This window comes from Neovison vison, chromosome 8 (genome assembly GCF_020171115.1).
Source record: "Neovison vison isolate M4711 chromosome 8, ASM_NN_V1, whole genome shotgun sequence".
Lineage (NCBI taxonomy): Eukaryota > Metazoa > Chordata > Mammalia > Carnivora > Mustelidae > Neogale > Neogale vison.
In genome coordinates this window covers 66,316,453-66,339,462 of record NC_058098.1, presented here as the reverse complement: position 1 = coordinate 66,339,462, position 23,010 = coordinate 66,316,453, and the positions used below count along the sequence as shown (strand labels likewise).

Below are 23,010 nucleotides of genomic sequence, written 5' to 3'. Positions count from 1 at the left end.
GATGGCCGAAAGGGTGTGGAGCTCAGCCTCGGGAGCTGTGTGATTGAAGCCTGGAAGTGAAACAAAGGGATCCCCATGCCCCCCTCCACTGTGTCCTCGGACAGGCAGGAGTTGGCCCCACGCAGCCAGGGAGCCCAGGGCAAGTGGGACAGACAGTGGCACACAGCTGTGAGGGGACAAGTCTGTGCACCCTGCAGTCCACTGGGGAGTAAGTGAGACCCAGTAAACGTGCATGGGTGCAAGGGGAGGTGCCAGCCGACCTGGGAGAGGACCGATAAAGGAATATCTGGGCAAACTCCAAAATCCAGGAGCGAGGCAACCACATTCTTTCTGCTACTTTCAGACAGCCAGTCTCTGGGTTAGTACCCTGCTAAATATCACATGATTTGTCTTTAAAGTTAAGAACCAGTCCAACCCCATTTCCTCCCACTCTTTGCCTCTTCTCAGTGTGCCTCCAAGTCCTCCAAACAGCCTCTGGCTCTGGACCATCACTGCATTTTGTTAGATGCAGAAAATGGCTCCTGGTTGATGCTTGTGCTAATCTCCTGACAAGCTATCATTCCTGCAAACATTTATTAAGTACCCACTGTGCAGTCACTTTGCTAAGTGCTAAGGGTATTAAAAATGGACAAGAGAAGGACCCTGACTCGAAGGAACCTGATCTGGACAGAGGAGGGAACAAGTTTAAAAAATGCTGGAAGCCCTGTACCTTGATATGAAGAGATTTGTAGGGCTCAGGGAATGGTTTGATGGAGCAAGGACCATTTGAGTTGGGTTTTGAAGAGTGAAGAGGAGTTCTATGGGTCCTTGCATAGGGGTCCCAGGCTAAGAAAGGCAGTGTGGAAGTTTGGGTGGCTGGAATCTTGTATGCCTGAAGAGGATCTGGTGCCACCATACTAGGTGGAAGTTGTGAAGCTGGGTCTTGGCAACTGGAGATGGGTTTGGAGATTGCTGTGTTGGAGGCCATGGAGCCCAGTCTGGGAGGGAAGGAGGAAGCTGGGGCTTGGGGTGCAGAACAGGGGAGGGCGGATCTGAGAGAAACACTCTTCAGGTATTGTGTGGGGAGGCGGACTACTGAGGAGGAGCCTGGGGCAGGACAAGACATGTCCACTTGTTTTCAGCCACTTGGCCTTTCTGGCTGTTCCTCAAGCAGGTATGAGGGAGGACCCACCATGACAATGTGGGTAGCCAACCACACAGACACTACCCTTGAAGATCAGCAAATGTTTAAGTACCCTACTCAACAGAAGTAGAACACCATCACGTCATGGTAACATGGAGATCGTTCTTGGTTAACTGCTGGTGATCCACGTCTCCCCACTGCTTGCCTAAAACAACTAATTTTCTAAACGTGAAGGCAGAACTTGACACTTAGAGCATTTCACCATTCTTTTCAACCGTGTTTCCAGCCTACTGTGGTCTTTGGGATCTTAATTCTGGCCCCATGGAGAAGTTTTCCTTGCAAACAAGCATCACAGGCAAATCTCCAAATGTATTTTCCAAGTCTCCATGCGACTTCTGCATTGAGGCTCAGAGCAGAACAGTCCTGCATCCTGTCTTTGGATCTCTCTGGACTGAGGCTGATTCCTATGGACCCTCTTCAGGAATAGCTTTCAGGTGGGCTACCTCTCTTTTCATGTGGCATGTGAGTATCTGCATTGCTTGTCTTGTTGACATTACCCAACTGCAAACCTGGCTCAGCTTAGGGAACCATGATGGGGCTGTCTTGCCTGCACAGAAATAGGGGCACGCCTGCCTTGGAAGAGCTCTCACCCCCACTGCGGAGCGAAAAGGAGCACTTATGAGAAAACACTCAGAAATATGAGGCCAAATACAGTCAATGCCCAGGAATGACACAGAGCTCTTCAGTAAATACATGAATGGGACCAATGAGCAATTATTCACTCAGCAAACATTTATAAAAGCAGAGCAACAACAGAGATGGCCCTTGTGAGCCTACCTCATGCCTGGTCTGTGTACTCTGTTATTGTCTTGAGGTCTCGCAACTATGCCCATGAGGGACATGCTATTGTCCTTGTATGTGAGAGGAAAAAGGCTCAGAAAGGATGAGAAATGTGCCAAATGTAACACGTCTAGTACATGGTATTGAGCCCAGGGTGGTCTACCTCTGAAACCCATGATGCTCTGTAGGGCTGCCTCGGGCACACTCAGGGTTCTGCCACCGGGGTTTCCATGGCCCATGAGAAACAGGCCCTGCTCTTAGGGGAAGACCTGAGATCCATATGAAAGGCAGATGCCAAGCATGCCATCTTGGAGCCCCATGCGAAAGGACGATGGGTCTGGCTTGGTGGGACCTCTGATTGTGTCTAGTCACACTGCAGGGTGGAAACCCAGAGCCAGACCCAGCCATGCCAGGACAGGAGAAGGACAGAGTGCCTTACATTTACCCCATGGCAGGCAGCAGTGAGCCCCCACACATGGAGGAGGAGGGCCCCCTGCCCCCCCCGGGCCTGAAGAATTCTCTCAGATTTATTCACTCTGAAAAAGAAAAATGATGATAATTCCTTGGCCCCCTGGAGACATAGAAGGAAGGCCATGTCACTGTCATATGATTGGGCTTATTCCCCCCGGGGCCAGAGCCATGCCGAGTCCTCTCTCTGTCCTGAGTGGACACCCACGAGGCTGCCCTGTCCCACAGGTACCCGACAGACAGGCAGGGGTCATTCAGCAACATGGCCTGCAGGCCCAGTGTGGCAACGGCTGTTGGAGGCTGATCGTTCACGAAACCAACAGGGAGAAAAGAACAAGGAGGCAGGTTCCAGACACAGGGCCAGTGGCTGGGGAAGCCAGGAGGGGGGCTGGAAAGGTGGGGACAGAAGTCACACAGGAGTGGCGAGGACCCGAGGGCAAAGGAGCCAGGTGCAGGCAGAGTCAGTGCCTGAGACCAGCCGGCCCAGTTCACCGGTGGGGATACTGTGGCAGCCAGGCCCCTGGACACTATGGGGAGTGTGAGGAGAGGGTTATATCTGCAGTACACCAGAAGTATAGATCTTTCCAGAGACTAGGACAGCCTTCTCAGAAGACGGGCCGCTGGTAACTCCAGGCCAGGCTGACTCTAGCCTGGCTTTACAGCCTGTCCCGCTGGGCCTGCTCAGCAAGCCCAGGGTGAAGAAACAGCTCTGCTCAGGAGATGACTGTGTAATTCATGGAGCCAAAGTGCTTGTTCACTTCTTACACATCCCCCTGGGTCAAGCATGAGAGCAGAAACCACTTCAACGGGAAACTCAGGTTCAAACTCCACGGAAGACCCGAGCTCCAACCCTTGGATCTCAAAGGCCTGCTCAGCCTCCTGGAGGGAAGACAACCTGAACTCTGCAACCCCAGAATCCACCCCTAAGGCTACGCGGGGGGCAAAGCCACTCAAGTACTTCAAAAGGGAACTGAGAGAGAAACAGTGAAAGCAGGCTCAGGAAATAACCTGTTTGGGGCTTATTGTCTTCAGGGGTTGCTAAGTGAGAAGCCAGGAGTCTGTTTCAGAGCGGATTGGGGTGCTGTGGCTGTGGCCCAGGCTTCTGGGGCAGGGGTGTGTGGCCAGGCACTACCTGGGCCACGGCCCTGCCCAGCAAGGAGCGGGATCCAGAGGAGCAAGGCCCCTGCCCACGGCTGCTTCGGGCCTTGCTCTGCCATTGTCCCTGGGAGGAGGGCTGAGCGCCCCTGGGCCTCAAGGGCCCTCAGGGCTTCCTCTCTGTGCATACACACAAAGGAGTAAGGGAGCCATGTTCAGAGCAGACACAGGATTGTCACTGGAGGCACAGGGCACACAGGGCTTCTGGGCCAGAAAAGGGAGCCTGCCTGTAAGTCCTCAAGGGAGAAATGTTTGAAAGCCTGTCTCCCACAGCTGAGCGCTCAGGCCCTGGAAAGGCACAGAGAGGCCAGTCTGCCCTCCAAGTGTGTCTGTGGAACTGAGGAGAGCCTCCAGAGAACCCAGCGGATTGGTTTGCCAGCCCTGAGCCCAAGCCCTCAGCCTCCCTGACAATGCCTGAGCCCTTCCAGAGGGCTGGTAGCTGATGAGTCTGACCTGGCCTTCCCCAGAGGGTGCCCATGGACCCGCCTCGGAGTTCCTTCTGTCTTAGCTTCTTAAACTGCACGTTCAAGTGCACACATGTTAACTGTACAACATTTTACAGTGGCACACAACTGCGTAAGCACTCCCAAGATGAAGACATCAAAGACCTCCACCTCCCCGAGGCCTCCCTCTCAGTGCTTCCCATCAGTCTCCCTGCTGCTCTGCTTTCCATCACCCTGAAGTCATTCTGGCTGCCTCCGAACTTCCTACAGGTGAAAATGGTACATACTCTTCCGTGTCTGGCTTCTTTCAAAAGATTTGTCTGTGAGACTCAGCCATGCTTTTAAATGCAGCAGTCTTCTGTTCGTTTTCTCTGCTGGATAGTATTCCACTGTATGGACATACCATCCTTACTTATCCATCCCACCGCTGATGTGGGGTTTCCAATCTGGGGCCACCCTGAGAAAGTTTCCATAAGCATTTCTGCATATGTGTTTGAGTATCCTCATAGGTCCGCCCGGGGAAAGAGGTTCCCCCAGCTACAAACATCTGGGAGACCAGATTTTTCACTTTTGGACTGCACTGTAACTGTTACCCAGGCATTAGGTTCTCTGATCTTAAGCAGCAGGATAAAGAATGCACTAGAAATTGGAACAAATGCACAGATGGAAGCTTACAAGGTGTTTGGGGAATCTGACTTCTACAGTGTGATAGAGAGGGGTGTGGGTGTGGACTTTGAGTGTGAGAGTGTGTGCTAGCATGTGTATGAGTCCATACAGATATGCGAGTGGGACTGTGTGTGAGCACTGTGTGTGTGTGTGTGTGTGTGTGTGTGTAGACTTACAGTTACTGTGTGAGAGGGTCTCAAAATCTCCTGGGCACTTTATCCAAAATGACTGTGAGACATCCCCTGGTCCAGAGCATTTAGAGAAAGAAGAGGAAATGACCAGAGATGAGGCTAGAAAAACAGATGAAGGTCAGACTGCAAAAGAGTGGTGAACGTCTTACTCTAGCATTTGGATTTGATCCTGCAGGAGACAGGATCACCACACACCACTCGGTAAGCATGGCAAAGCTGGCTGTGTCACTTACCAGCATGTGGAGTCCCACACCAGGATCAGTGAAGTAGAATTTGCTAGTGAGGGGTCCTGGAGGGCAGGGCAGGGAAGGGCTAAGTCTACAGCAAACAGCCTGTGTTTATGTTTCGGCTCTGCCGTTTACCCACCAGGGGACCTTTCCATGCACCTTACCATGCCTCTATTTGTTCACTTGTAAAGTGGGGACATTCCTGGCTTTCATATGCCAGAGTTGCTGAGAAAATTAAATGAGCAAGTACTTGAAAGTGTTGCCACACAGTGAGCCTGCAGTAAGCACTAGCTAAAATGATTCGTACAGATAAATGTGGTGATTAATAGATGAAGTGTGTCTTGGCTTGTGGGTGTACACACGTGACTTGCACTGACAAATGGCGCATGCACACAAATGGGCAAACAGTCCTGCCTACACACAAACAACCCACAGTGAACAGGGGTTTACAGGGGAAACATTCAAAGATTCTCCCAGTGTAGCCACTGCCCATAACTTACACACTGGAAGCCAAATGCTCCTTAGTTACGGAAAGGAGACAGGAAATAAATAGACCCCAAATCATCTTTGCTTTAGGGACTCACAGTTGCACGAGCACCCCAGTTACCCAGGTCCTGGGAGGACTGCAAACAGCCCTCTAGAACCAGCCAGCTTCAGCTCCGTTTGCAGGGACATGGGGAATGCTGCCTTCTCCTCTGCAGCTGGGGAGACGAGAGCAGTAGCACCCAGGAAAGCTGGGGAAAGCGTGTGCCAGTACAGGATTTCCAGGAGAAGTAGCAAAAGCCCACATCTGGGCCCTCCTTCACTGCCCACACAGTGAGATGGTCTGCAACCAGGCCTGGGACAGACGATTCAAGGAGCTGACACAATTCTCATATGACAGCAGTCTGAACGAAAACCCAACGCGGTCCCCATCTCCCTCTCTTGGAAGAGGGGCTCCCAGGCCAAGAGCCCACCCCTGCCCCCTGCCCCCTGCCCCGCCTGGTGACAGTCAGCAGGGTAGAAGGGGATGCACGTCTGAGAACGTGACCTTACCTCCACATACAGCAAGGGGAAGATCCCAATCTTGTCTCCCAGCATGCCTTCTGCCCAGTTGTCATCCACTCTTCGGATGACGGTCAGGATCTCATCCTGTGGTGGCCGCAGCCCATCACGAACACAAGCACGTGGACATGCAATGGAACACACACAACAAAAACAGAGACCAGTCAGTATCGCAGAAGTTAAGAAAAGATCCTACATGATGATGCAAAGAAAGGTTTGTTATCCATCTGGGATCTGACATCCAGAACAATCTGCCCTTACATCTTCACTCACAGTCTCCCGCTTTCTCTCTTACATATTGATTATAGCTGCAAAAATCCTCAAACAGAAACGTGTGGTAATTTACAATATGGCTAGTATTTTAAAATTCATGTTCCTATTATTTATTTACTGATATAAAATTATTTTGAATAAAAATAAATTCAGCAAGTATAAAGCTTTTTAAGTTTCTGGCTCCATCCACAAATGAAAAATGACCCAATCCAATTCCATTTATTTAGAGTTGTGGGTACAAAAAGCTTTGGATAACCCTCCTAAATTCTTTGGCAACTCAGACAATGCCAAGTATAGATGCACAAAGTGGAAACAGATGGAAGGGAAAGGAAGAGGCATGAAGCATGGAGGAAGAGGAGCTTTCCGGGGAGACTGGAAGCCTGGCAGTTGTGAGAAAGGACGTGCCCGGGATGCCATCGCGGGTGCCAGATGCTGCAGGGACACGTGACAGGGGTGCGGAGAGGAGGGTGGGAGAGAGAAAACACTGAGCAAGGATGGAGAACAAAGGGAGAACCCAACAGGGAAGGGAAGTGGGGAAGGGAGACAACAGAGGCAGCAGCAAGTGCTAAGAGGGCCAGACAGGGATGCCACAGGCAAAATGGCGCCTACACCAGGGGTCTGTGGCTGCCTCTGTTCCCTCTCCAATATCCATCCTCCTCTCGGTATGCCATGGGCTGTCTGCCAAACCACCCCGCCCCCTGTCCCGCCACATCAAAACCTCCCTGTCACTTGGCCCTCAACAATCTTCTAGGGACCACCTGGCCTATCTGGGACTTGTGCTAAGGAGCTGATGGCCAGCCTAGTGGGGTAACCCCTTCTGGATTTGAAGGTACCATCTGAGTCCTCAATACTTTAATGGGAAGCAATAATATGGGACTGGTGGGCCTCCCTTGGCTAAGAGGCACATTTTAGGCCAGCACACTACATGAAATTACCAGAAAACCTGGCTTCCCTGTGAGCTAAGGGACCATAGAGTTTTGGAATATTCCTCTGGGTCAAGGTAGAGTCACCTAATAGGAGTGGGAGATGTCTTTCAGAGAACACAGGTAGCGAAAAGCAAGGACGTGTGTCTGTGAGAGGCAGCTCGCTGTGGTCTCTTCCAAACCTCTCTTCACCCAGGGGTATAGAGTAGAGCCTAGGAACAATCATACCCCTCATTTTCTCTGTCCTCATTCCAGCCTCCCAACTTCAAAAAATTCCAAATAACAAAGCGATCTGTGATTTTAGAATATTTTTCTCTCAATGGATACAAGCCAGAAAAATGCAATAGACACTACAAGGGGGACCGTATCATTTCACCTGTTACAGGGTAGTCGGTTCTCAGGCTCCAAAGTGATATTTGTAATGGTTTCCTATTCTAGCTCAGCGATTAGAATGTATGGGCTTTTCTGGTAACCATCAGCCAACATGGTCAACTGGCTAGAGGGGAGATGTACAGAAAATGCCCCTGAACTCCCATGCCTTGCTTACCTCACAAGTTCACAGCATGTAAGAGCCCTGGGCCTGTGATGAACTTAGCTCAGATTCAGCCAAGGGAAGCCCCTAAGACTTTGCTGATCATGCAACGGGAAAGAAAATTAGGGGCTTCCTACATATCAGAGTTTTTGCAACAATAAAATAGCATAATAAAGACATTAAATTTTGTAAAATTCAAAAGAAAAAACACCAGGTTAATTTTGGTTTAAAAAAGAGAAATTACCACACTATACACACTATTACTTAAGACTGGTCTAGAAATTAGAGCCAAAGAAATAAAAGAATATAAAACAGAAAGCATTAATATTGGAAAGAAGGTATAAAATTTTTTACCTAGGAAAAAACAGTATCAACTAAAAATTAGAATAAATTTGAGAAATACTGCAAATTCTAAACTACATACATAAAAATCATTAGTTTACTCATACACCAGCAATAGTAAGTTACAAAGTGTGATTAAAAGTGGCTATTAATAGAGGTTCTCTAATACACTGTATATGCCAAAATTAATTGCATAAATAGTAAAGCTTCAAATGTTAGAAAAAACCTTGAATACTCAAGAAGAAAATATGAATAGATGTTGAATCTTGAGCTTGGGAAGTTCTTTTGAAGTATTATAACAATGATTTGGCTACACAAAAATGAAATTCTCTATGCTAAAAACAAAAAGGCAAAAACCTAGGAAAATACTTGGAGGATATATGAGAGACAAAGATTTAATATCCATACCATATAAAGACTTAGAGACATAATAGAAGAAAAAGACAAATACCTTAAAAAGAAAAAATAAGCTAAAGGCAAAAATAAGACAACTCACAAAGAAGAAGAAAAGCAAATTGCCATTCAACATATTTTTAAAAGTTATAACCCACAAATAAAAAAATATAATTGTAAGAAAGAAGAGTCTTCTTTTTCTTCAATGTTTTATTTTGCCTATCAAATTAGCAAAGAAGAACATAAAACCAACTCGGAGTTTTGGTCAGGATGGAGAGAATAGGCAATTCATCATTTTTGGTGGACACAGAAATTTATAGCATTCAGTTTGTCAATTTCTATCAAAGATCAAAGCCTGTATACCCACTGATTGAACAACAACACTTCTAGAGACTCTACACTAGGAAAATCAAAGATGTGCAAAAAGATTTAGCTCTGAGAGTGTTCATTACAGTGTTGTTCAATTAGATAGAAACTATAGACAAATGCACAGCAGAAGAGATTTGGTTAACTAAATTATGGTATTGTCTGCCAACTCCAGCCCACTCTAGCCATCCTGTACTACCTAAGGAGGAATAGGGGAAATGGAGACACGCATGTGGAGTTCACAGTCTAGCAGTACAGGCTCCTTAAAAGACTGAAATCCAGTAATAGGACCATAGGACTATACAGTGCTCTCCCGCTCTCTAAACACCATGACCACATTACTAAAGGCCAATTTACAGCAATTCTTTTTACCTGGTACACCATGTCTGTCTACCAAAAAAATCACTACTAGACATACAAAAAGGCAAAATAAAACAAAAATATATCTTGAAGAGACAGAGCAAGCATCAAAACTATAGGATATATGACTCAGACATAGCCAGGATGTTGGAACTATCAGACGGGGAATGTAGACCAACTATGATTAATATGCTAGGAACTCTAATGGATTAACTGGACAGCATGAAAGAACAGATGGGCAATGTAAGTAGAAAGATAGAAAGTCTGAGAAAGAACCAAAAAAGTAATGTTAGGGATCAAAACCACCATCATAGAAATGAAAAATCTTTAGATAAGAAAATTAGTACTCTGAACATGGCTGAGGAAAGAATTTTGACCTTAAGTACATCTCAACAGAAACCTCCAAAACTGGAAAGCCAAGAGAACAATGACTGGGGGTGAGGAGAGAACAGGATATTCAGGGACTGTGAGACAGCTATAAAAAGTATAACCTATATATAATGGGAATATTAGTAGGAGAAGGAAGGAAGGAAGGAAAGAAGGGAGGAAGAAAGGAGGAACAGAAGATATATTAGACATAACAACAACTGAGAATTTCTCCAAATTAATGTCAGACACCAAACCACAGATCCAGGAAGTTCAGAGAACACCAACTAAGACAAATGCCAAAAAACCTACCTAAGCATAGCAAAGTACCGAAAATCAAAGATAAAGAAAAAAATACTGAAAGAGGCCAGAGGGGAAAAATACCATATTTACATAGGATCAAAATAAGAATCACACTTGACTTCTCTAAAACCATGCAAAGAAAAGAGTAGAGTGAAATATGCAAAGTGTTGAGAGAAGAAAACCCACCAGTCTAGAATTATGTACACTGAGAAATTATTCTTCGCTAGTGAGGGAGAAATAAAGACTTTCTCAGACAAAAAAAAAATCAAGAATTTGTTGCCAGTAGACCTGTCTTGTAAGAAATATTACAATAAGTTCTTTCAAGAAGAAAAGTGTACGGGGCGCCTGGGTGGCTCGGTGGGTTGGGCCGCTGCCTTCGGCTCGGGTCATGATCTCGGGGTCCTGGGATCGAGTCCCGCATCGGGCTCTCTGCTCGGTGGGGGGCCTGCTTCCCTTCCTCTCTGTCTGCCTGCTTCTCTGCCTACTTGTGATCTCTGTCTGTCAAATAAATAAATAAAATCTTTAAAAAAAAAAAAGAAGAAAAGTGTACATAGGTCAAAAACTTGAATCTACATAAAGAAAAGAACATTGGAGAAGGAATAAGTGAAGATAAAATAAAACATATTTTTCTTGTTCTTTGTTCAAAATTAAAGTAGCAGCAATGCATTCGATTACATATGCTATGTACATATATTATATATATATATCATGTATATACTTATACAATTGTGTAAATGAAATGAATGACAGAATGATGTAAGGGGTTGAAGAAAAGAGATAAAATTATTTTATTATTATAAAATATTCATACTACCTGTGAAATAGTACAGTGTTTTTTGAAAATTAGCATTATTAATTGCAAATGTATATTGCAAACTCTAGGACAACTACTAAAATTTTTTTTAAGCTACAACTGATACGCTAAGAAAGGAGAGAAAATAGAATCACATAAATTGTCCAATTAAAACAGAGAAAGCTTTTAAGAAGGAAGAGAAGAAAATAAAAATAAGAATGAAAATCAAGGGCAACAAATAGAAAACATAAATAAATATGGTAAATATTAATTAAAAATATCAAATAATCACACTGAATGTCAATGGTCTATATTCACAAATTGAAAGACAAAGATTGTCATAGTGGATCAAAAAGTAAGATCCAACTGTGTTGCTATGTTGTCTACAATAAACCCTTAAATTTATTTTTATTATGTTCAATTAGCCTATATGTGTGTGTGTGTGTGTGTGTGAGTAGATACCATATTTTATATATACATATATATCAGTTTTTGATGAAGTGTTCAACAATTCATTAGATGTGTATAATACCCAGTGCTTATCACCACATGTGCCCTCCTTAAGACCCATCACCCAGTTACCCCCCACCCCCCTCCCTCAGTTTGATTCCTGGAGTCCAGAGTCTTTCATGGCTTGTCTCCCTCTCTGATTTCTTCCCATTCCTGATTTTCCTCTCTTCTTCTGTGACCCTCCACACTATTCCTTATGTTCCACATATGAGTGAAACCATATGATAATTGTGTTTCTCTGCTTGATTTATTTCACTTAGCATAATATCCTCCAGCTGCATCGATGTTGATGCGAATGGTGGGTATTCATCCTTTCTGATAGCTGAGTAATATTCCATTGTATATATGGATCACATCTTCTTTATCCATTCATCTTTATCCACTCATCTGTTGAAGGGCATCTCGGCTCCTTCTACAGTTTGTTTATTGTGGATATTGCTGCTATGAACATTGGGGTGCATATGCCTCTCATTTTCACTACATGTGTATCTTTGGGGTAAATACCCAGTAGTGCAGTTGCTGGATTGTAAGGTAGCTCTATTTTTAATTTCTTGAGGAATCTCCAGACTGTTTTCCAGAATGGCTGCACCAGCTTGCATTCCCACCAACAGTGTAATATGGTTCCCCTTTCTCCACACCCTCGAAAATCCATTTTAAATATAAAGATACATGTGAATTAAAAGTTAATGTATGGAGAAAAATATACCATGATAACACTAATCAAAAGAAAGTGGGAATAGCTGCATTAATTTTGAACAAAACAGAATTCAGAACAAGGAATATTGTTGAGGATAAAGAAGGAGATTATATAATGATAAAGGACTCTATTCCCCAAGAAGACATAACAGTTCTTAATGAATATGCATTTAAGAACAGGGAGTCAAAATATATTAATCAAGACTTACATAACTCCAAGGAGAAATAGATAAATCCACTATTACAGTTGAAGACTTTAACATCACTCTATCAAAAATGGACCATTCCAGCAGGCAGAAAATCACTAAAGACATAGTTGAAGGCAACAACATCTATCAATCAACTGAATATAAAAGTCATCAACAAACTATCTCATGTAAGAACAGTAAAATATACATTCTTCTCAAACTCACATGGAACATTCGCCAAGATAGATCACACCTGGGGCCATAAAACATAACATAGTGGAATTAAACTAGAAATCAGTAACAGAAGGGTGACTGGAAAATTACAAAATACCTGGGAATTGAGCAATACAATACTAAATAACTAAATCTTAAAATATTTTCAACAAAAGAAAATGAAAACACAACTTACCAAAATTTGTGAGCTGAGGGAAATTTATAACATTGAATGTATACATCAGAAAAGAAGAAAGATCTAAAAATCAATAATCTAAGCTTCTATCTTAGAAAACTAGAAAAAGAAGAGCAAATTGAATCCAAAGTAAGCAGAAAAAAAGAAATAACAGAACTTAGAACAGAAATTAATGAAATTAAAAACAGGAAACTGATAAAGAAAATCAACAAAACCAAGAGCTAGTTGTTTGAAAAGATCAATAAAATTGATAAACCAGGCTAACAAAGAAAAAGAGAGGGAGCAAAAATTACTACTATCAATCATGAAAGAGAGAACATTACTACAGATCCTAGACATTAAAAGGATAATAAAGGAATATTATGAACAATTTCATGCCTACAAATTTGATAACCTAAATGAAATGGACCTTTAACAATGTAATCTGTCAAAATTCAATAAGAAATAGACAATCTGAACAGACCCATATCTATTAAAGAAATTGAATCAATAATTAGTAAATTTCCAAAACAGAAAGTACCAGATCTAGCTGAGTTCATTAGTGAATTCTTCCAAACACTTAAAGAAGTTATACCAAATTATCTAACAATCTCTTCCAGAAGGTAGAAGCAGAGGGGTGACTTCCTAACTCATTCTGTGAAACTACCATTACACTAATACTGAAACCAGACAGAGACACAGCAGGCAAAGAAAACTACAGACCAACATTTCTCATAAGCATAGATGTAAAAATCCTCAACAGAATATTAGCAAATTGAATACAAAAAGTTTTAAAAGAATTATTCAGCATGACCAACTGGAATTTATCCTAGGTATGCAAAGCTGGTTCATCATTCAAAAATCAATTAATATAATTCATCACATCAACAAACTAAAGAAGAAAAAAATCACATCTTCATATCAATAGATGCACAAAAATCACCTAAAAAAAACAAACACTGACTTATGATATTAAAAAAAAAAAGCTCTTAGCAAGTTAGAAACAGTGTGAAACTTCCTCAACTTATGAAGAACATTTATGAAAAAACCCTACAACTAACAGTATATTGGTGAGAAACAAGAAGCTTTCCCGCAAAGTTCAGGAACAAGGCCAAGATTTCCTCCTCACCGCAGCCTTTCAACATCATAGTGGAAATCTATTAATACAAGAAGATAACAAAAGGAAATATAGGGCATACAAATTAGGAAGGAAGAAATAAAGCTGTCTTAGTTTGCAGATGACATAACTGTCTATGTAGAAAACCTAAAAGAATCAACAAAAAGACTCCTGGAACCAATAAGCAATTATAGCAAGACTGCAGGATATAAATCTAGCAAAATACCTATAAGAGTTATATGAGAAAACTGCAAAACTCTGATGAATAAAATTGAAAAAACAAAATAGAGATATGTTCCATGTTCATGGATAGGAAGACTCAATACCATCAAGATGTCAATTTTTCTCAACTTCTAGATTTAATGCAATTCCAAACAAAAAATCAGCAAGTTATTTTATGAATATCAACAAGCTGGTTCTGAAGTTTATATGGAAATGGAAAAGACCCAGAACAGCCAACACAATTTGAAAGAGAAGAACAAAGACTGACACAATACAACTTCAAGCCTCACTTAAAATTACATTACTGAAGATAGTGTGGTATTGGTATTAGAATACAAAAATAGATCAATGGAGCATAAGAGAGCATTCAGAATTAGACCAATCTTCAACAAAGGATCAAAGGCAATACAATGGAGAAAGATAATTCTTTTCAAAAGATGATATTAGAATGGTTGGACATCCACAAGTAGAAAATGGATCTAGACACAGATCTTACAGCATTCACAAAAATTAACTCAAAGTGAACAATAGAATAAATGTAAAACACAAAAATATAAAACTCTCAGAAGGTAACATAGGAGACTATCCAGACAACTTTGGGTTTAGTGATGACTTTTTAGATAAAATATCAAAGCCTGGTCTATGAAAGAATTGATAAGTTGGGAATCCTTAAAATTAAAAATTTCTGCTCAGCAAAACACACTGTCAAAGAGTATAAAAAAATAAGCCACAGGTTCATGAAAATGTTTGCAAAAGACATATATGGTAAAGGACTATGATTCAAAAAATACAAATAACTCTTAAAACGCAACAGTAAGAAAACAGAGGCACCTGGCTGGCTCAGTCAGCATGTGACTCTTGATCTCAGGGTTGTGAGTTCAAGCCCCACACAGGGCATGGGGCCTACTTTAGAAAATAAGAAAACAAAAAATCCAATTTAAAAATGAACTAAAGATGTAACAGACATCTCACCAAAGAAGAGACACAGATGGCAAATACGAATATGAAAAAAATACTCCATGTCATATGTCATTTGGGTAATGCAAATTAAAACAACAAGATGTCACCACACACCTATTAAAATGGCCAAAATCCGGAACACAGACACCGCCAAATGCTGGCAAGAATGTGGGGTAACAGGAACACTCATTCATGGCTTGTAGGGGATCAAAATAGCACAGTTACTTCCAAAGACACAGTTACTTCCAGGGGGTTTCTTACAAAATGAAACATACTCTTAGTTTATAATCCAGCAGACACATTCCTTGGTATTTAACCAAAGGGCTGAAATTTATATCCACACAAAAACCCACTCAGGATATTTACAGCTGCTTATTCATAATGCTAAAGCTTGGAAACAGTCTAATGATGTCCTTCAGTAGGTGAATGGATAAATAAACCAGTACATTAAAGACAAGAGAGTCTGATCTAAAGCTAAAAAGACATGAGCTATCAAGCCATGAAAAGTCATGAAAGAAAGATATGGATATTACTAAGAAAAAGAAACCAATCTGAAAAGGTTATATGTTATGTTATTCCAACTCTGTGATACTGTGGAAAAGGCAAAACTATGGAGACAGTAAGAAGATCAATGGCTGTCAAGCGTTGGGAAGTAGGGAGGAAAGGGACGAACAGGTAGAACACAGAAGATCTTTAGGGTGAAAACACTCTGTACGATACATGATGGAGAGACACGTCATTATAAATTTGTCCAAACCCACAGAATGTACAACCCCAAGAGGGAAACCTAACATAAACCACAGACTTTGGGTGATTATGATGGGTCAGTGTAGGCTCGTCAATGGCGGTTACAGCGCGTGCATCTCTGGGGAGAGGCGCTGATAGCAGGGGATGCAAGCATGTGTGAGGCTAGGGTTATGGGGAAATCTCCGTACATTCTGTCAATTCAGGAGTGAAACAAAAACTACTCTACAAATTAAGTATTTTTTAAAAAGGTAATAGAGCCACAGAGTGATGACCATGGACACACTAGAGCATGCTAGAACCATGCAGACACGGCTCACAAATGTTATGTTGAGAGAGAGCAAAACTGGACACAAAAACATACATGTATGGTCCATGTCTTTGAAGCTGAAGAACAGATATAACTCAGCTGTGGTGTCAGGCACACGGGAAGATGGAAAGGTGGAAGGACTGGGTGTTGGTATCTTACCATCCCCACACTGGGTAGAGAGTATGAGGATAGCTATATAATTTTGATTAGAGGACTTGATGGTATATTATGGTTTATTTAGATTTAAAGGGTTTTTTTTTTTTTTGAGGTAATAGTCTATCCAGGATAGATAAGTCACAACATGCCTTGAGTACTGAATTTGAACCTAATACCTCTCTAAAGAGACATACATATGGAGAAAGTCAACCATTATGTGGACAGCCTGAAATCGAGGCACAGAATACCAGAGAACAAAGTGGTATCCCTGAGCCTGAGACATGAGAAAGCTGGGTGGGAGGCATGGAAACTGTCTTGCAGCCTTGGCATCATTACCACACTGAAGAGCTGGGCTCATTCGGGAGGACAGGACACACACCGAGGGCTATAAAGGACTGAGAAGCAGACACAGCCCCATGTAAGGGAAAGCTAGCCAAAAACATGTGTCCCCTCTTTGGCCAGGGGCTCTGTCATCACTCCAAGTGTTCAGTAGTGCCAATCTGTTGCTTATGTGACCACCACTATGCAAGCATCCCCCAAGAGCCAAGCATGGGGAAGAAACACTATCCCTTCCCAAGAAGAACTCAACACTGGGTGGGAGAGGTCTGCTCCTAACGTCCACTGATACAGTGTAAGGACAGTGAAATCCCAGCACAATGCAGTAAGTGGGGTTCAAAATCCAATCCTGTCAGCTACCGTGAAGTTAGGGAAAGGAGCAGGTGGAACCTGCCATCCCCACCTGCCTCTCAGATGCAAGACCAATGCAGTCCCTGCTGTGGTTTGGTGGGACCTGGTGGGAGGTCTCTGATCTGGCCCAAATACTGATGGGGGCAATTCTTGGTCCTGTGGCTGGCTGGGGTTTCATGGCAGTGGTAGGATTTAGAATGATCCTATTTAGCTGGCATGAATTTTGTTGGGGAGACTGGGCTGGAAGGACAGTGGGTACAGGAACCCAGTCACTCTCTGTAAACACAAATAAGTCAGTTTGCCTAGGAACATCAAGAAAGGTTTCCTATAGCTCTGACTCTAACCCAGCCTCCAAGGAGGAACATTTGAGTGCTGGGCAATGAAAAAGTTCACCCTAGCATGTCAGGGCTACCAGCATGAAATCTGTTGTGTTCTGGAAACACTGATCACTTCTCCTGTCACCATTGTAGGTAGGACCGGGGAAACAAAGACCCTTTTTTGGTGGCTAGATCACATCGGGTATCTGATTCACTGTCAATATTTCAAAAAAGCTGGAACCAGTGCTTCCCAAAGGATAAGAGAAAGGGGAAAATTCCTGCTCTGGGCCTCTTTGGAATACAGAGAATTGATCCCCCCTCAAATAGTAAATGAGCTTTCCATAGGACAGTGGCAAGACCGAGCTGCATGGTTCAGACCTGAGTTTTTGGTTGCTGTTTTGTAGATAATGGTGTCCCCTGCATGTCACACTCGATGTGGTGGGCTGCTGGTGGCCTGAGAACAAAGCCATGCTGAGTGGAATGCTCAAGGAACAAGAGGGCGTGGCCCCCATAGTGCTGTGCTCTATGTAACAGGTCAGTAAGTCTTTCTAGAAAGTGCCAGACTTTCGGGAATTGAGGCAATAGTTCAGGATTTTGAGGCAATCCTGTCTCTGTCACATATTCTGTTTGAGTATGAAAGCATCCAGAGATAACATGTAAAGGAAGGAGTCTTGCTATGTGCCAATAAAACTTTATTTACACAAAGGACAGTGAGTGGGTATAATCTGACCTGCAATCACTAGTTTACCAACCCTTGCTTGATGTACCTGAGTAAATGAAATCTAACTAGACACCACTGATAGTCAGGTGGGCCACACAAGCTTTGGGCCAATTTGAGGATTTTATGGAGGAAACCTGTTCCCACCACATCATTTCATTTTCAGATGCACGGCTCAATTTCATTCACATGTCTCAAGTAAGGTACTCATTGCTCACTGTGGAGCAGTGTAATTCCATGTGCTGTTTTCCCTCTTCCCTCAAGTTTCCCTGCTTTGAAAATATACCAAGTGCCACTGTCGTACAGCAGTGGCTCTCCTTTGCATCCAGCCAGTCTCAGGGTGGTCCTAAGTGATGGTAAGTTTGGGCTATGAACATAGCATGGTTATTAAAAAAGTATATTGCTTTTCCTCCCAAGGCTTAGTGGGTAATACATTTGAAAAGGATTTAGGTATTGTGGTAGGCCTGCCATCTAAAAGGGGCCTTCAACTTGCATTTCTTTCTTTCTTTCTTTTTTAAAGATTTATTTATTTGAGAGAGAGACCAGAGCAGGAGAGGCAGAAGGAGTGGAAGAGAGAGAATCTTGAGAAGATTCCCACTGAGCACATGGAGCCCGAGGGGGCTTCAATCCTGAGATCGAGACTTGAGCCGAAACCAAGAGTCAGATGCTTAACTGAGCCACCTGGGCACCCCTCAAACTGCAAGTCTATTTCAAATCTATTTCAAATTCCTACCTGGGGGAAAGTGGATTGGCAAGCAGATGGGCTCTGTAAAGAAGCTGGGGAGCGGAGCTCTGACGGTCCACCTTCTGGACCCACAGGGAGGGTGGTGCCTCTGTGTCCACCCAGAAGCCCTCTGGATGCCACTGAAGGTGATTCACCCAGCACCCAGCCCTAATACCATTTCAGAAATGCAGTTCAGTAAAGGTCACTGCTCACACATCTGGGGCTCGGTCTGAAAACCTAGCAGAGTTCCTTCAGCACGTCTGGATAAACCAACTCTGAGGGCTGACGGTTTTACTCTCCTGAGTGCTATAGCAATAACACACATCAAGCAGCTAGAACCATCCTTGAAGGGCCATGAAGAGCAAGCAGATTCTCCTGGAGAGCCACTTGAAAGCCTTCCCTCCCCCTTCACCCGCACTCAAGTGGTTTCTGAGAAGCAGTGGGAACCAGACCAGAGGGAGCCCTTCCTTTTCATCCCTTCAGGGCGGGCTGCCTTCTCGGCAGGCCACAGCCATAACCACCTCACACTACAGCGTGACTGGGGACCCACGCCTGTCACCGAGCCCTTCCCTGTCAGAATGCAAGCCAGTCACATGGTGCCCAAATCACCACTCCTCAGAAAGAAGGGAAATTAAAAAAGGAAAGGTTGAAAAACTCCCTCAGTCTTTTGTTGCAGAAGTAACACAAACTGTTTCTCTGGGCAGTTCTAGGTGTGGCTCTTAATGGAGTCATCGCTGCCATTAACCCTCTGCTGTCCTGCTGAGGACTCTGGGAGCCATGGCATTCCAGAACCTCAGACTGTCCTGTCTTGCACATCCCATCTCAATTCCAGAGGCTGTCAGAGGCCTGGAACACTCATAGAAAGGCAACGTTCTAGGAGAGAGAGCCAGACCTTGGGGGGGGGTCTCACTTGCAGCCTCAGGGTGGGTCCAGATGTAAGTGGAGAGGCCAGAGGTCAGATGTCGCACCCTCCTCGGTGCTTGCAGATCTCCTCACTGCAGACACACCCCCCACACGCATGCACACACACCACAGGCACATACACCACATGCGCGCACACATACATCACATACACACAATCACACACATCAGAGGCACACACACTATAGACACACACACACCACATACCACACTCACACACACTACAGGCACGTATACACACTATACTCATACATATCATATGCACACACACTACAGGCACACACGCATACCACATACCACATGTACACATGTACCACACTTGCCATACCATAGGCACACACACACAACACAGGCACACATATTCCCCAGTAGGATGGAGGCTCAGGTATGAAGACCCTGCTTCCAGTGTGCCCACTGTGGGCTGTGAACCCTTGAAGGTGGGGCCCTTCCCAGCCACTGGCCTACTGATAAGCATCTGATGAATGAATGAATGGACAAGGAGGCTGGACAAAAATAAACTTGTACTCTCCAGAGCAAATGCAGCTGACCTCTTGTCCAGGCCAAGGCAGACTGCCTGTACCCAGCCTCACTGACAAGTACATATTCAATGTCCTGCGTGCCCTTCGCTTTCCCAAGATGGGGATTGGCAGTTGGTAAAGGCAGGATGGCCACACTCAGGAAGCCTGCACTCCAGCCACGAGACAGACAACTGTCATGTAACTACACATATTACCTTCTCTGGAGGGAAAAATGTGAGTGTAGAGTGCTGGGTGGGGAGGCTCCATCACTCAGGGGTCAGGGGCCATTCCGAGGGACATGTGACAGGTGGGGAGGGCGCTCAGGCCATGGGGAGAGCTGCAGAGGCTCTAGGGGAGCCGACAGGATGGAGGGACAGGGGTTGGGAGGCCAGTGCAGCACGAGTGGAGTGAGCCAAGAGCAGGCCTGGAACAGCCTGGGAGGGAGGTGGGTGCCGGGCCAGGCAGGGCCTCTCAGGCGGCACAGACTCTGACGTTGGCTCTGAGGAGGCTGGAACCAGGTGGGGCAGGCTCCAGCGCTGAGGGGACAACAGGCTGCGGGTGCTCATGGTGAGCAGGGGAGATGGGGCATACCGGGTGGGAGGCTAGTCCTGGGGGAATATTTCCTGACAAAGCTTCAGACGTAAAAACTATCTATCTATCTTTTAACAAATCTAAAAGATTCCCTATCAGTTTCTCACACCCACACCTGGATATCCAAACAAGGGTTTGGGCAAGGACATTCCTCAGAAGCCCCCAGGCTGCCACTGCTCTCCCTGTCACCTCCTCTGTGCTCGTGTTTGGAGCTGGTCACCTTAGTAAAGGTGTCTCCTTGACCCAGGCCGAGCAGGACTCAGAGGAGGCTGGAAGGAAGGAACCAGGAACCGGAGCCACAAAGGTGACTGAGGTTCTCTTGTAACTTCTGGGGGCTTCCTGAGCAGAGCACTGCAGTAAGGCTCGTCCCACTTTGCTTCCTGGGTCTTTCCAGCCCTGAAAGCATTCCCAACGCCTGTTGGAAAGAAGAAGAGAAGACACAGTGGGCCTGGTGCCCAGTGATGGGGACAACAGTCTCAACACGGGTGCTGAGATTTCGCACACCCTGGGCAATACCCCGAGGGATTTAGCCCCCAGAAAAAAAAAGGGTCTAGCCAACCAGCCAAATTCTCAGCCTCCCAAGCAGTCGGTGACTTAGGAAGGGTGTTTGTTTTCCTGTGAGCAGTTTGGACTGAGATAAAAAGTGATAAGTATCTGACTGAATTTCATCTTTTCCTGAAACAGGAAGAAAGCAGAGGACAGAGAGCAAATATTTATTGAATGCCTATTTCTGAGCCTGGTTCTCTAAATGCCTTTGCTCACTGAATCCTATTATAAACTCCATTGTACAGCTAAAAAAAGAGACTCAAAGACCAAGTACATGTCCCAAAGTTACCACTTAATAAGAAAAAAGTGTCGTGATTTGTATCCTTGTTTACCAACTCCAGAGCCCAAACTGATTTTTATCTAAGCCCGTCCCCTGGATCAGAACATAGTTCGAGATTAATGCTGGAGTAATTCACACAGAAGAGAAGTCCCACACTTTTGGGGAGACAATGATTAAACATTCAGCAGCATAATAAGATCACATGGAAGGGAGTTGTGCTGACCCCAACAGCAGAAAAGTAGGGCTAGGCCGGGACAGGGTGGTCGTGTTTTATACGGGTCTTTGCCAACTCAGAGCATCCCTCGGGCCCTGAGGGGAGACTGGGGAAGGGACAGTGTGTGGTGAAGGTGTGGAAGAGAGCTGTCCCTATGGCCACTGATCCACAGCCTCAGTGGTAAGCATGACAGGGTTTAGTCCAACACGATGAGCCTCAGGCTCCTGCTGCTAGCCGGGTGCAAAAGTGACTCTGGGGTCAGCCAGGTGCTGCCTGAGATAATCTCATGGCCTCTCAGGATTCCTGAGCATTACAGAGTAAATTCACTAAAGGGCAGCCCCAGTCCCCTGACATCCAGCACAGCCGCCTCACTGGGCAATGAGGATGTTAAACTGGAATGTACACAGTCAGGGTTCAAGGAGAATTTGTTGGATTTTGTAGTTGAGTTAACACCAGGTAACGTGGACTGAGCTGTCACAGAAAGACTGGAACTCAAAGTCCCCGCCCGTCTGCCAAGCCTGAAGCATAGCTCTTTACTTGTATCCCTTCACCCCGGCATCCCCCCTCCACCGCCCCAATAGGACCTGTGTCCTGACCCTGAAGATTAGGTGCTCTGGCAAGGTTAAATGTTTCCCCGAGGTCAGCTGTGGGGTCCCTAACTGCAAAGTCCCTGCGCAAGGGTACCTCCCCAGCAAACTCATTTCCTCTCTGTGCATGCAGAGGGCAGCAGGCATCAAGGCCCCACGTGAGAGCTGGCAAAAGCGCAGGCGGCCGAGCTTTGGGGGCTCAGTGTGCTTCTTTACTTTAGTCTTTGCATTGGCACGTGCCCTGCTTTTTGGAGTGGGACAACTAAGAAGTTATAAAATATGCTTTTTATAGCTGCTTCACTAAAAGTAATTATTCATTCTCTTTTTAAATGAAGCAAGGACTTTGGTTTTAGAATGGCTCTAATTCAAGCAATTTTAACAGGACTGTTCAAAAGCCAATGCCGAAGGTAAAAAATCTTGCTTTGATCCACCTGCTTCCTGACTTTTTAAACCCAATCAATCCTATCACCATGAGGTTTTTGAAAGGTAAGTGGGTGTCATCCGTGGATCTTAGAGACCCCTCTTTCCTTGCTGACTCCAGAGTGGAATGCAGGCAAACAACAAAGCATTCCATGCAGCCAAAATCAAGCCAGTCTGAAGGAGCGATGCCAACTCCAGAGTCACTTGAGGTGTGATATAAACGGAGGTTGTCAGATGGAACCAGTGGCCCAGGCTTGGGAATAAATGAGCTGGTCAAATGCACATGCAAGGGAAATGTCAGGCAAGCAGCATGGGCAAGAGGAAATAGGAACAGAGCTGGAGAGTCACGACTCGTCACCCATGTCCTACAGAGGCTTTGTTTGAAGAC

The 23,010-nt window shown here is 44.7% G+C and overlaps 1 protein-coding gene across 2 annotated transcripts in view; it reads right to left on the bottom strand.

The window, feature by feature from the left end:
- Positions 1–23,010, bottom strand: part of SH3RF3 (SH3 domain containing ring finger 3) — a 388,055-nt gene that overhangs the window by 137,350 nt on the left and 227,695 nt on the right. For both annotated transcript variants that reach the window (XM_044263806.1, XM_044263807.1), the window contains exon 3: positions 6,149–6,244. In XM_044263806.1, coding sequence (XP_044119741.1) covers positions 6,149–6,244 — 96 coding nt within the window. The remainder of the gene's footprint in view (positions 1–6,148; positions 6,245–23,010) is intronic.